General features: G+C 42.8%; 2 gene segments (V, D, J or C); both read left to right on the top strand.

Moving 5' to 3' along the window:
* The first annotated feature begins 5,124 nt into the window (after positions 1 to 5,124).
* Positions 5,125 to 5,738, top strand: LOC127545878 (immunoglobulin lambda variable 7-46-like). The segment is given in 2 exon segments: positions 5,125 to 5,218; positions 5,313 to 5,738. Coding segments are annotated over 2 exon segments (375 nt in total).
* A 7,152-nt stretch (positions 5,739 to 12,890) lies between these two features.
* The window catches only part of LOC127545880 (immunoglobulin lambda variable 7-46-like), a 29,631-nt gene continuing 29,197 nt past the window's right edge, over positions 12,891 to 13,324 (top strand). Inside the window, 1 exon segment of the V gene segment in view lies at positions 12,891 to 12,962. Coding sequence covers positions 12,920 to 12,962 — 43 coding nt within the window.

The raw sequence follows: 13,324 nt of genomic DNA, 5'->3' as shown, positions 1-13,324 counted from the left end.
ATGCTCCTTGTCCTAATCCTTGCCCACATCTGGAAAGTGAGAAGGTATAAATGGGACATTTGGGGATAAATGGATGAAGAGCCCATGTAATAAAGGAGTGGGGCTGGATGGAGTAGAAGGCAAAACCCAACAATATGTATTTTTGCAATGAAAAAGAAATAAAGATTTACATAGAGTTACAATGAGGGGTTCAAGTAAAATGTATTATGCCTCAATTGAATAAAAAGGCAACATAATTTTTTAAAGGCAACAATCAAAATGCAGTGAATAAAGATGAAAAATTAAAGCATTATTTGTAAATTCAGCTTATATAAGGAAACAATATCAAGACTGAACATATATATATGCCAAGTGTCATAGTATCTTACTACCTAAAAGCAAAGCTAATTGTATTAGAGATGATCAGGCAATAAACAATAATAGTTGAAGACTGTAATTAACCCATTTCAGAGCTAAATAAATCTAGCAGAAAGATAAACAATATGTTAAGGATCTACATGGAATTTTAGGGGGTTTAGGAGAAATCATTCATGATGTAGGTTTCTCTTAAATCATGTAAGTGGTGAATTTGATAGAACTCCAAGTGGGGAGTCAGGAAAGCCTGATTTCCAATCTGGCCTGAGACACTTACTGGGTTTATGATCCTGGACAAGTCAATCAATTAATTCTGTTTGCCTCAATTTCCTCATCTGTAAAATAAATTGGAGAAGGAGAAAAACCAATAAAATATCTTTGTCAAGAAAACCCACAAGGAATCACAAAGACTCAGATGCAACCAAAATCCCTAAAAAAAAAAGGCAACAAAAGATTTCTGTTATTTATGGGAAAGAAATCACAGAAGTATCTGTATTTATCACCTGTGAATGACAAATTTGGAAAATCTGATGGTGTACTAATTTATAAAGAATGCAGATACAAATTCACAGAAGCAGAAACATTAAACACCTTCCCACAATTTAACAAAAAGTAAAACTGATAAGAGGAAATTAAAAGTAGGATGTATTCTCAAAAATAGAACTGAAATAATATAATCTTTAAAAAAATAATATTTGCGTTAAAGAATAAGTCACAGAAACATTAAGTAATTAAGGAAGCCTCTGTTCCTGTGGAATTGATGTAATGCATAATTGAGGAACCAGATACTAAAGATCATCCTGCTTCTTATTAATTGCCCTGAAAAGATTGGCTGGTCAATACACAGAGGATGGCAACAAATTGTATTTTGTTAGACAGCTAGAAGAGAAAAATTAGTTTTCATATTTATAAGCATGCCTTAAAAGGAGAGCACCATTGGTTATTGATTATATGGGGACAAGATATTAGTAATGGAGAAAGGCTCTCCTAGGCTGCAGGGGAAGAGTTGCTATTTCCTCTGAGCTTTCTTTGGAGAATGCCTTAAGCATAGCTGAGAGCAGGCTTATAGAAGAAGAAAACAGAAATAAGATAATAATGTACAGTAATAGAGCAGGAGATTTCAAAGAGCCTCAGACTTACCTTATGGTACCCTGATGAGAAAATACTTGCTAGGGAGTATCTACTAGTTTGGGGGGATGAAAGGATGTGTGGACTTCTAGTCTTATGGAACTTAGTGGCCAAAGAAATGTGAAGAGCAACCCCTGAAATCTGAGATCCATGTTGACTGTAATCATGATCTAATGACATCCTTTCCAGTTTGGTGTTTTTATCTCTTGGAAGAACTTACAAAGTATTTGCTGTGAGAAAATCAGTTATGTCCCTATTGTGGGAGCAAGTGTGGGAGTCCCTTCAGGACTCATAGTAGTCTTGAGGAATTTCTCTGCTGGGTGCAAGTGGGATTTGAGCCAACCCCTCCTCTCCAGGCTTTGATCTTAGACTTGGAAATCTTTTCTGGTGATATGTGGCAGCACTACTCTGGGACAGGCATTTATGGGGTGCTTATGGAGGTCTAGCAATTGGGTAGGAGGGTTTGCCAAGTCCAATTCAGGGCAAATCATTCGCCTTTAGTACCCACCTCTCACCCAACACTTTACTTTACCAGTAACTACGCCCTGGAAAAATCGTCTCAGCAAAAGGTTAAACCAGGTTAAGGATGACCCATAGGCCTCTATCTCTTCAGGGATTTAAGGGGATGGCTACCCAATCATGTGGCAACTTCCCCACAGAAAGCACAGGTGATAGCAATTTGTTGCGGTGCCCATAATGGCAGCTGGAGCAGGCACTGTGGAGCACTGAGAGCTTGGTCAGACATTCAGGATGCCAAGGTCATCGGCTGCATCCCAGGCCATCAGCTGTCATGCTGACTTAAGACTTTGATGACTCAGAGGAGACAATGAGGCTGAGGACTTTGCACAGCTCTGCTTTGCTTAAATCCAATTTGCACACAAATCAAAAGACATCACCCATACCACTTTACCTTTTCTACCTACCTTAAAGGCCTGTGATGGTGGCTGAGTGATGAAGCAGCAGGTGTAGATACACCGGGAGTTGTAGTCACAAGCATGCATGCAGGTGGTCCAGGCCATAGCATTGTCTTCTCACTGGAAGTAGCAGTGAGATACCACAGCCCCAGCAGTGGCTGAGCAGACTTTTTAGGATCGCTGTCCTCCGAGTCCGAGGAGAAGGCCAGAAAAGGTGTCCTAAAAATTGTCTGCTTACCCACCCAGGCTACTTATAAACCTTTGGGGTGCATCTTTCACCCACCCTTTACCTGTGGCTCGGTTCCTTGAAAGTATGGTGTGGGCAGTAGTCAAATCCCCTCTCCCTGTATCACCTTAGTAAAATCCCTAAGGGCAGTTTGACTGGACATTGTGCAAAGGGAAGCTTGTGATCCCTCTCAGGTTTAGCGCTAAAATTCTGGTGGAATCAGCAGGAGTCACCACTCTGGAGACATAACCATGTGCTAGAAATGCCACAGAGACAGGTAAGGAATCCTACACCGAGGGACTCAGAGCCTTGAAATTATGATACTCTTCCCCACTCTCAACCTCAACTTTACCAAGGCTTGATTCCTAGATCCTAGATTACTCAAGTCTAAGTCCGAGGAAGTAGATAGTTGGGAATGCCAGTGAGGTCATGCTACTGGGGAATGAAAGATCCCTGATGCTCTTGTGTGACTCATAGCACCCTCAGCATGTAATGAAGGTGCCCATATGCTCTCTGGAGCTCTGATCCCTTGAATTCAGAGGAACTGGTCTTGAGCTTGGGTGGCACTAAATATAGACCATCAAGCTCATTAGGGTGAGCTTGGTTCCCTGGCATGAACCTTTCTCTTAAGGAATTGTAGTTCTCGATTGATCTATTTCCATATTTTGCTTTTGTTAGAGACTGTCAAGGTTTTATCCTTCACGTAATGTCAAAACGATCTTCCTAAAGTACAGATCTGACAATGGCAACTTTCTCCCTATTCAGTGAACTCCAGTGGTTCTTTATCATCTCAAAAATTAAAAATAAAATCCTCTAATGGACATTCAGAGCTCTCTATAACCTCTTTTCCTTCTTCATCTTCACTCTGCTTGCACATCATTCCTCCCTTATATTCTGTTCTTCAGCAAAACTGTCCTTCTTCCACTTGCTGTTGCTCACATTAGACACTCCATTTTGGGACTCTAGGCATTATTAGTGGCTATGTCTCCTGCATAGAAGTCTTTCTCTCCATCTGTTTCCTGGCTTTCCTGATTTTCCTCAAGTCAGAAATCAAATACTACATTCGAGGAGAAGCCTTTCCTGATCACCCTAAATGCTAGTACCCTAATTCTACTGCTTATCTCTACTTTATTCCTTATATTCTTTCCTTAAATGTAGTGATTTGCTTACTGATTCTGCTATTAGACCATGAGTACTTGAAAGGAGAGTACTTTTTGCCCTTCTTCCAGGGAAACAAAGGGTGAATCACAGTGTGATAGTGCTTGATAAGTGTTCATTGATTGACTGACATCACTTCATAGGATACCCTTTGGCTTAAATCAAGATAGTAGCTGGGGATGGATAGGGAACATTTTATTATTTTTTATTTTTTTATTATTATAACTTTTTATTGACAGGACATATGCCTGGGTAATTTTTTACAGCATTATCCCCTGCACTCACTTCTGTTCCAACTTTTCCCTTCCCTCTCTCCATCCCCTCCCCTAGATGGCAGGAAGTCTTATACATGTTAAATATGTTAGAGTATATCCTACATATAATATATGTGTGTAGAACCGAACAGTTCTCTTGTTGCACAGGGAGAGTTGGTTTCCAAAGGTAAAAATAACCTGGGAAGAAAAACAAAAATGCAAACAGTTTACATTCATTTAGGGGAACATTTTATTGTTGGAGGCCAGCTCCTGTAGTGAATGAAGGAGGTGAATTTACCAGAACCGGGTGGACGATTTCTAAGGAACAGGTAGAAGTAGTCCAGCTTCCCAGCCTGAAGGAACAGTTTCAAACAAAGCAATATGGTTTTCTCACACTTCCCACATTTAAATAAAGCTTTCTCACAAGACAGAAATTGGCCTAGATTCAGAATTGAGTCACAAGATGGGGTACTGTGGGTCGTTCAAATTCCACGATTCTTTCACTCCCAATTAAAGGTGGGCTGCACTGAACCTGAATAATGGAGAAGAGCAATCAGAAGGTCCCCAAAGAAGAATGTTTATGATTCTTTGTCTTGAAAGATAGCTGGCCTTGCTGGAGGTAATTCTGAGCACGGAAATGTGACCATTTACACTACTTCTCTTTCCATCACCATTGCGGGAGAAGCAAAGGGTTTTATACCTGTAGTTATGTATCCTTAGTGTTTTGCTGCTGGTTGTTGTTTTTTTGTTTTGTTTTGTTTTTGACAAGAAATGTCTTGACGGCTTGGGTCCAGCAGGGGTCGCTGTGGGACTACCGTGGCTACATTGTTGCAGGGCTTGATCACAGCAGGAAATCAGGAAACCACAGGCAGAGTGGGCTTTGAGGCTCCTGAAGCTTCTGCCCTGCAGCTGGGTCCTGGCTGGGCCAGGGGGCAACCTCAGGGCCAGACCACAGTCTGCTCCACCCGTCTCTATAGGAAGTCTAGAGCCAGCAGGAGTCCCAGCCCAGGGCCCCAGCGAGGGCACTTTAGAGAGTTATTTGCATAAAGGAATGTTCCAGCCTCCCAGGAGGGGGTGGGCTTGGGGGATAAGAGGGAGCCCGGCCCGAGCTCTGGGCCCTAGGAAGCAGAGCATCGACACCATGGCCTTGATTCCTCTCTTCATGCTGCTAGCTCTCTGCACAGGTTGGGACCAGACTGTCTGGGCTCTTGGGCAGAAAAAGGGATGGGCTGGGCATGTTTCTATTTCTGATATATGTGTCTGTGCTGTTGGTTTCAGGGAGCAGGGCTCAGCCTGTGGTGACTCAGGAGCCTTCTCTGACGGTGATCCCAGGAGGGACAGTCACCCTGACCTGCAGCTCCAGCACAGGGACGGTCACCTCTGGGCACTATCCAGCGTGGGTCCAGCAGAAATCTGGCCAGTCCCTAAGGGGGCTCGTTTACGACATCAGCAGTCTTGTACCAGGTGTCCCTGCTCGGTTCTCAGGGTCCCTCCTTGGGGACAAAACTGCTCTCACCATCAAGGGGGCCCAGCCTGAGGATGAGGCTCAGTACTACTGTGTGCTGTGGTATAGCAGTGCTACACAGTTTCACAGTGATAAGCTCACATGAGGAACTGGGACAAAAACTTTCTCTGGCTCACGCAAATGCCACATGTAGAGATTCCCCCGATCTCTAAGATACCCAGTTTCTTGCCTAGGTAGGCTAAGGATGGCTCTCCATTCGTTTCCATGTCCATTGACCTGACCTGTTATATATTTCTCAGATTAGTCTTGAGAGTGAGGTCTCCAGAGATTGGCCCTAAGATGGTGGGGTCAGTACCTGTTACACTTATAATTTCTGAAACCTTCCGGCTACAATTTGAAGTTTCCATTCCCATATCATCCTCATCAATGGAGTTCTTTCCCGTGACAATTTTGAGAACTTGGGAACAATGCTCTAGCAGTTAAAGCAGGATGAGCCTTCAAGCATGGCCTCATTCCCAGAGAAGGGCATTCCTTTAAATGAGAATAATGGCGTCAAAAAAGTAGAGTCTAGTAAGCATGATTTTCTGGAAAATTCTAGAATGGATTTGAAGATGTGGTTATTGAGGACCAATTGTGCAGCTTTATTCTCTCCAAGGCCACCATCCCACTAGTGACTCCCTCTCCTTTCCCAATTTCAACTCCTTTGTGAACCAATTCAACTCTATACTGTCTGTGATCCTTGTGGAACTTGATCCTTTGTCTGATTTGTAAATACAATTTGTCAATCCCGTCTTGGATTATTCTCCCCATTCACTCCGGAAACATGCTACTGATTGGAGCTGGATAAAATCATGAACCTGTTGGCTGGATCTATTATAAAATGGTGTCCTCTCTCTGATATGAAGTGGACCTTCAGAACAACCAACCAATTACCCTTCTCTTCCCTACAAGATTCCAAATCTCACACTGTACCTGAGTTATTCCAAATTTTTTTCCCTCAGGCTTCTCATGGTTTCTCATGCCTGCATCCTCTCAGCTAGCATTTGACTCAAAGTTTCTTGAAAAAATGGATTTGTTGGGAGTTTACTCTGATTCCCACTTACTCAACTTCTCTCTCCCAATGCATTTTTCTTATTACCTCCACTGTCAGCCCTATGTCCCATGAGAATCTTCTTCTTGTCAAGGCCAAGTTCTCTCAAAGCAAATGCGATCCCATATTCCAAGTTCTCCAGCATGTGGTGCCCTCTAGTATCCCCACTCTCTCACTTGTTCCTAGTCTCTCCCCATTTGCTACCTGCTTTCTTGATGTCCATAAATATACCCAGGTCTCCTCATCTTCAGAAATCTGTCACTTGATCTGCCCACATTCAATTGCCATCTTTCTATAATATCACCTCTAGAGTTTTTGAAAGAGTCTTGTGGAAGTGAGCCCAATTTCTGCTTCTGACCCATTGCCAATGACTTCTGCAGATGAACTTGCCCAATTTCCCAGACTGCAGCAGCACTGAGCCCCCTTTCACTTCTAAGACCTGAAGTCATGTGGAATGGATCCTATAGGCTCAATTTTATTTATGATCCATTGGGTGCAACTTGGCTATACTGCTCATTAAAGTGAACCAACCCCTCATCTCCAGGCTTCCATCTTAGACTTGGAAGGCTTTTCCAATAATACTTGGCAACATTACCCTGGGAGAGATATAAACAGTTCTGAGAATCTGAGAGAAAAGAAGCTCTTACATAAAAACCTTGAAGGTACCAGAGTAAAAGTCACTCTGAAACAAAAGCACTGGATGTCGTTCAAAATAGCTGCTCTGTCTTGATTCTCAGAAGCTAGTTTGAGTATCACTTTTTTCATGGCTTCATAATAAAGCAGGTTATGGTCCCTTTAAGAAACTGTATTTCCTGTTGATCTGTGATTCCTTTCAGATTCCCAGCCCCTCCTGTCTGAGGCATATCCTCCCCAGTCCAGGAAGCCAGAGCCTTTGATTCAGGAATTCTGGTCAAAAAGCATCCCTTTGAATTCCAATAGGAGATCCAGACTTGTCCTAGCCCCCACTAGGTCTGAGCCAACTTAGGCTCTCCTAGCTCCCACTGGTTCTGATCTGCCCCAGTTGTCCCAGCCCTCATTCTGACTTGCTTAGGCCACCCAGCTTGGGCTTCCCAACCCCCACTAAGATAGCCAATATAATAAGCTTCCATCAACTAAAGTCTTTGCAGATGGACCTCGATGGTCATTCAGCTGCCAGAACTTTCTGCCCACTGAGATCCGCATTCTCAGTGCAAAACTCCATTTCCCATAGATCTGCCACTATAGAATTCAGTCTCCTGGCAAACTGATTCCTATCCAACACTAAACTTGTATTTTGCAACTAATATTCACTGGAGTGAGTGAATTCTTTCACTTCTAGAACCCGTGGCCGATTCAATGGGGATTCTTAATAATTCTCTTATAGCCACTAACCACTAGACCACCAGAAATCTAGACCACTCTACACCTCATCAATAACATATCAGTGGGAAACTAGAATGAGTGGGGAAATAGAATGAAAGAAGTGTTTGATGATTTGTGGGAAGATTGCACAGTCACTGACAGAAATAAGGATTTGGGGCTTCTCAGTCCAAGATATATGTGGGGCACTATAGACAGAGAAGCATTAATTTCAGTCAGAAGTCATTGAAAAGTCCAAGTTGGAGAAGCACTATGAGAAACCTGATAAACAGACAAGCAAAACTGAGGATAGAAGCTGATGGGAGAAGGCTGGTTTCAGAGGCTGAGTTGCTGAGAAGCTGGATGAAAGTTTCAAAATTTCCTACACCAGAGAAGCAGCCTGGGCTTAGCCCAGATGATAACAGGCTGAGTAGAGGAAAACTTTTTTTTTTTTTTTTTACTGATCTGAATGGATCTGAATGGAGGAAAACTTTAATGCTGGAAGCTGAGGGGAAAAAAAACACATCCTGTATGAAGAGCTTGCTGGCAAAAGACTGTTTTCTTCTATAATTTCACTTACAAATTGAGATAAATGATTTAAGAAACAAAATATCTTATCAAGACCTCCACTAAGTCATTGATGAATGCAGGAAAGATTTATTTTACATTCTTGCAAGAACAGGTGCCTAGGTGAGTAGATGCCCCTTTTCAAACTCCAAGGGTGGCATTTTATTTCCTATCCTGAAGCCCGAGTCCCTCTCTTAATTCCCCATCCATTGGGTCTTCCATGACATGAATCTCCAGTCCTCATTACATAGCCTGTCCCTGCTCCAAAGGAGCTTCCATTTTAGAAGTGGGAGAAGGAAACAAAGGAGGGCTAAGGGCAAAGAACAAAAGATTGTTTTCAGATCTCAGGCCACACTCTTGATTATAAAAGTCAGTCCCCACCCCCAAGAAGCTTACATCCTTTGGGGTAAGATAGCCTCTGCTCTTGATTATTCCTTGCTGTCCTTGTGGGTTTCAGTTTTCTGGGTCCAGGAGTAATATTACAATCAATGCTCTTTAAAGTCAGAGAAGATTCAGTGATTCATGAGAAGCAGGTACACTCATAAATAAGAAACACCAAATATTTCCCAGGGAGCAAACCTTATACTGGTAGCTTGGTTCTTTCCTCCTTCCTTTAAGGTTTACATTGGTCAGAATTATGGTCAGAGTTGGTTACAACTGGTCACATTTACTATATGAATGTTATTAGGTTGGATACAATTGGTCACATTTACTATTTGAATGTTATTAGATTGGGTATAATTTGTTACATTTATTATCTGAATGCTTATTAGATTGGTTACAATTTGTTACATTTCCTATCTGAATAGTCATTAGGTTGTTTACAATTTGTTACATTTCCTATTGAATAGTTATTAGGTTGCATTGTAATCAAAATTATAATTGGTCAGATTTGCCATCCAAATAGTCATTAGCTTGGATTATAATCCCCTGAAAAAGCTTTTAGCCTTGTCACTGACTGTAGCTGGTTTGGATCAGTTTATCCCTAAGTCCCCTTGGTTAGAAACTTAGTAGTTTAAAAAGTTCCTCAACTCACAGGTGATGGGAGATGTGTGGGGCAAAGACCACCGGCTCAACTAAATCAAATAAATCAGGGAAATTTTTCAAGGTAAAAGCAGAAAGGAATTTTATTACAATCTCCTGAGAAAGGGCGTCTCTCTCCCAACAAGCAGTCAGACAAGGAAAGTTGGGCACAGTTAACAGATCAGGTTTTTATAGCGATCTGGGCCAACATTCCCCATAGACTGGACCTGTGCCCTGATTAGTCAGGAGAAATGATGTCATCTTCTAAATCATAAATGAGGAAAAACTTCTCACCGAACCATTTAGGATTACTAAATTACCTTATATGGGAGTATCAATGCCAAGATGGCCCTAATTTAATCTCACAAAGAAAAGACCTATGTGATCCCATCCTTTGCTGGAGCAAGAGACTTGAGCCTGGGGCACAGATAACATTTGACCTTCCCTCAATTCTTAGAACACTGGCTTCATCTTGTGAGATAGTTTTCACAGTTTACTCATTCAGAGACATCCTAACAAGATATTTCACCTCTTCCTTCCCTTATCTTGTTCTAATAAGATCTGTGGAACTCTAACTTCTCATACTTCTCATACTGTACTACAGAAAAGAGAATTTCAATGAGAATCAACAGAAACAAAACATTTGCTAAGCAACAAACTCAGTGAAAAATGGAACCAACACAGTAAAAGCAATGATGCCATGAGACATTAAGCAATAATGAAGCAAAATTAAAGGACTGAAAAAATTAATGAATATTTATATCTCTTAATAAAAATAATGGATGCAGAAAATATTGAGGGGGGGAAATTAAACATTCTTGTGCTACCTGCAAACCAAGATTAAATAAGAGCTTAAATATTAAATATTATTAAATATTACAGATCAAACATCTGTCTGGATCTTTGAGAACAAGAGGGTATAGGGAAAATAGAAAGGATCCACCATTTACTTTCAGAAAGAAACCTGTTGGAATCCTTACAAAGTGTAAACTCATTAGAGTTGATAGACACAATAATGATCTAATTTAGCATGGTTCAGTATGATTGATCTGATCTTACAAGGAGATGTTATGGGTCAGAACTTGAAACAAGGTACTAAGTGGAAGTGATAGAAAGAATACTTGTGTTCACACCTTTAGAGAGCTCATAGAAGCAAGAAGCTCTCAGGGCCAAAAGGCACTTTGGGATAGACACAGAGCACTCTGGGAGATTGAGAGCCAGAAGCCCTCTCTCGGAGGCAAGACAGATTCATTTCAACTTTCACCTTGGTGCTGGCTGGAGATATTTGGAAGAAGAGAAGCTGAAGCTGGCAGAGACTCTGGGAGACACAGAAGCCCACAAGCCCACTCTCGGAGGTGGAGTCAGATTCATTCCATCTTCCACCTTTGTGCTGGCTGGAGGCTGAAGAAAGCAGAGGCAGAAGCAAAGGACAAAGCTGCAAGAGCTCTTAGAACCAAGGAGAGAGAGAGGCCTCCAAGAAAGCTAACCGGGCTTGGAAAGAGATAAGAAATAAATGTTTGGATTTTATCAGCTGGCTGTATTTGAAGTGATTATTACTCTGAACCGAAACTAAGGCTGCCTCCAGAAAACCTCCCCAAGAAACCTGCTTCCAGAGAGAACGATTATATTATATAAAAGAAGAGAACACCACAGAAATCCCCAAATGAAAACTCTCAGTCACATCTTAGTCAAAACCCAGAGATTCCAGATTACAGAGAATAAGTGTCCAGCATCCAGAAGGTTAAAAAAAAAATTAAAAGGTCGGGGTATTCAAGAAACAGCATAAAAAAAAAAAAAGGACAGAGGATGACTGCCCAGAAGAAGAATACACAAAAGCAGCTGTGAATAACTAGGTTGGGTCTCCAAACTCAGCCCTTACCCCATGACCTTGGCCCCTTCTCTGTCCCAGTGAAATCCATTTCCTTCTAAAGGGAAATAGGAGACAAAGGAGAGAGGGGAGGATGAAGATAGATTAAGGGTGGCATGAGTCCTAAGAAAAATAAATTCTAAATAAGAATTTACAAAATTATTTATAGCTGTTTTAGGGATGGTTAGGAGTCAGAGCCTGAGGGAGTTCCCATTGACTGGAAGAATGGATAACAATTGATGAACGTATTAATGTGATAGAGTACAATTGTTCTGTAAGAAGTAGGAAAGGGGCAGTTTCAGAGAAACCTTGGAAGGAGAACTTGTATGAAATGATGCAGAGTGATGTGAACAGAACCAGGAGAAGAATTTATGCTGTGACAAGATGCTAAAACTGTTGTGCCATAGTTCTCTTTTATTGTCCTGACTCAGTTTCCCTAATTGGTTCTGCCTCAGTTTCCCTAATTGTTCTGCCTTGGTTTCCCTAAGTTATCCTTCCTTGGTTTTCTTAATTGTTCTGCCTCAATCCCTTTAGTTGCAAGTCCCCCTCCAGTGCATTAAGACTGGTATAACTCAGGACTATTTGCTCTAAGGTTATAAATTGTCACTGTGTAAACTCAGAAAGGGGGAATCCAGACATTTTGTCTCTTGCCAGATATTTTCTTAACCTTCAGCTTGTTAGAATTTATGGTCCTACCTCCCAACCTGTCACAGCCGAGTTGCTGGTTCCTGCCTGGAGATTCCAGCTCACCAGAGTTTGGACTCCATTCCCTGCCTTTGTTTAGCTACTGTGTATAAATATGTCAATGAGAACTGGCATGGGCTGCTGGATGCTGGATTCTTGGAGACGATAGTCTCATTCAGCCCTGGGACCAAACCATGGATCCATTTGGTCCCAGTAAATGTCTCCCTTTCAAAAAAATCTCTCTAATCTCTATCTTGCCTCATTTTCCCCAGCATTTAAAAACCAAACAATTTTGAGATGAAGAAATATTGGGCAGGGATGGTTTGTAGCTGACACCGGATGGATGGCCCTGGGCTCTGATCAGCTGGCTGGCTGGGCTGGTCTCAAGAACTGTGTCAGGAGGCTGGGATCCCAAGGCCACAGGCCAAAGAGAAGGAGCCATGAAACAAATGACTGGCCCGTTCAGCTGGCTGCTAAAAATACTCCAGTCTTAGTATTCTCTGAGTAACAAGAGATGGCTCAGGTGGCTTGGCTCCAGCAGGGGTCGCTGTGGGACTACCGTGGCTACATTGTTGCAGGGCATGATCACAGCAGAGAAACCACAGGCAGAGTGGGCTTTGAGGGCTTTCCTGCAGCTGGGTCCTGGGGGGGGGGTAACCTCAGAGCCAGGGCTGTCCCAGCGTCTCAGTATGAACTAGAGCCAGCAGGAGTCCCCACTCAGGGCCCCAGCAAGGGCACTTTTGACTTATTTGCATAAAGGAATGTTCCAGCCTCCCAGGAGGGGGTGGGGTTGGGGGATAAGAGGGAGCTGGGCCCGAGCTCTGGGCCCTAGGAAGCAGAGCATCGACACCATGGCCTTGATCCCTCTCTTCATCCTGCTCGTCCTTTGCACAGGTTGGGGCCAGATTCTCTGGTCTTTGGAGGGAGAAGAAGGGGTGAGCTTCATAGTTGGGAACCTTGTCTCTGTTTCTGATATATGTGTCTGTGCTGTGGTTTCAGGGAGCAGTGCCCAGGCTGTGGTGACTCAGGAGCCTTCTCTGACCGTGATCCCAGGAGGGACAGTCACCCTGACCTGCAGCTCCAGCACAGGGACGGTCACCTCTGGGCACTATCCAGCATGGATCCAGCAGAAATCTGGCCAGTCCCCCAGGGGGCTCATTTATGATACCAACAATCTTGTACCAGGTGTCCCTGCTCGGTTCTCAGGGTCCCTCCTTGGGGACAAAGCTGCCCTCACCATCAAGGGGGCCCAGGCT

Source organism: Antechinus flavipes, chromosome 1, assembly GCF_016432865.1.
Source record: "Antechinus flavipes isolate AdamAnt ecotype Samford, QLD, Australia chromosome 1, AdamAnt_v2, whole genome shotgun sequence".
NCBI lineage: Eukaryota > Metazoa > Chordata > Mammalia > Dasyuromorphia > Dasyuridae > Antechinus > Antechinus flavipes.
This window is presented reverse-complemented; position numbering and strand designations above follow the sequence as displayed.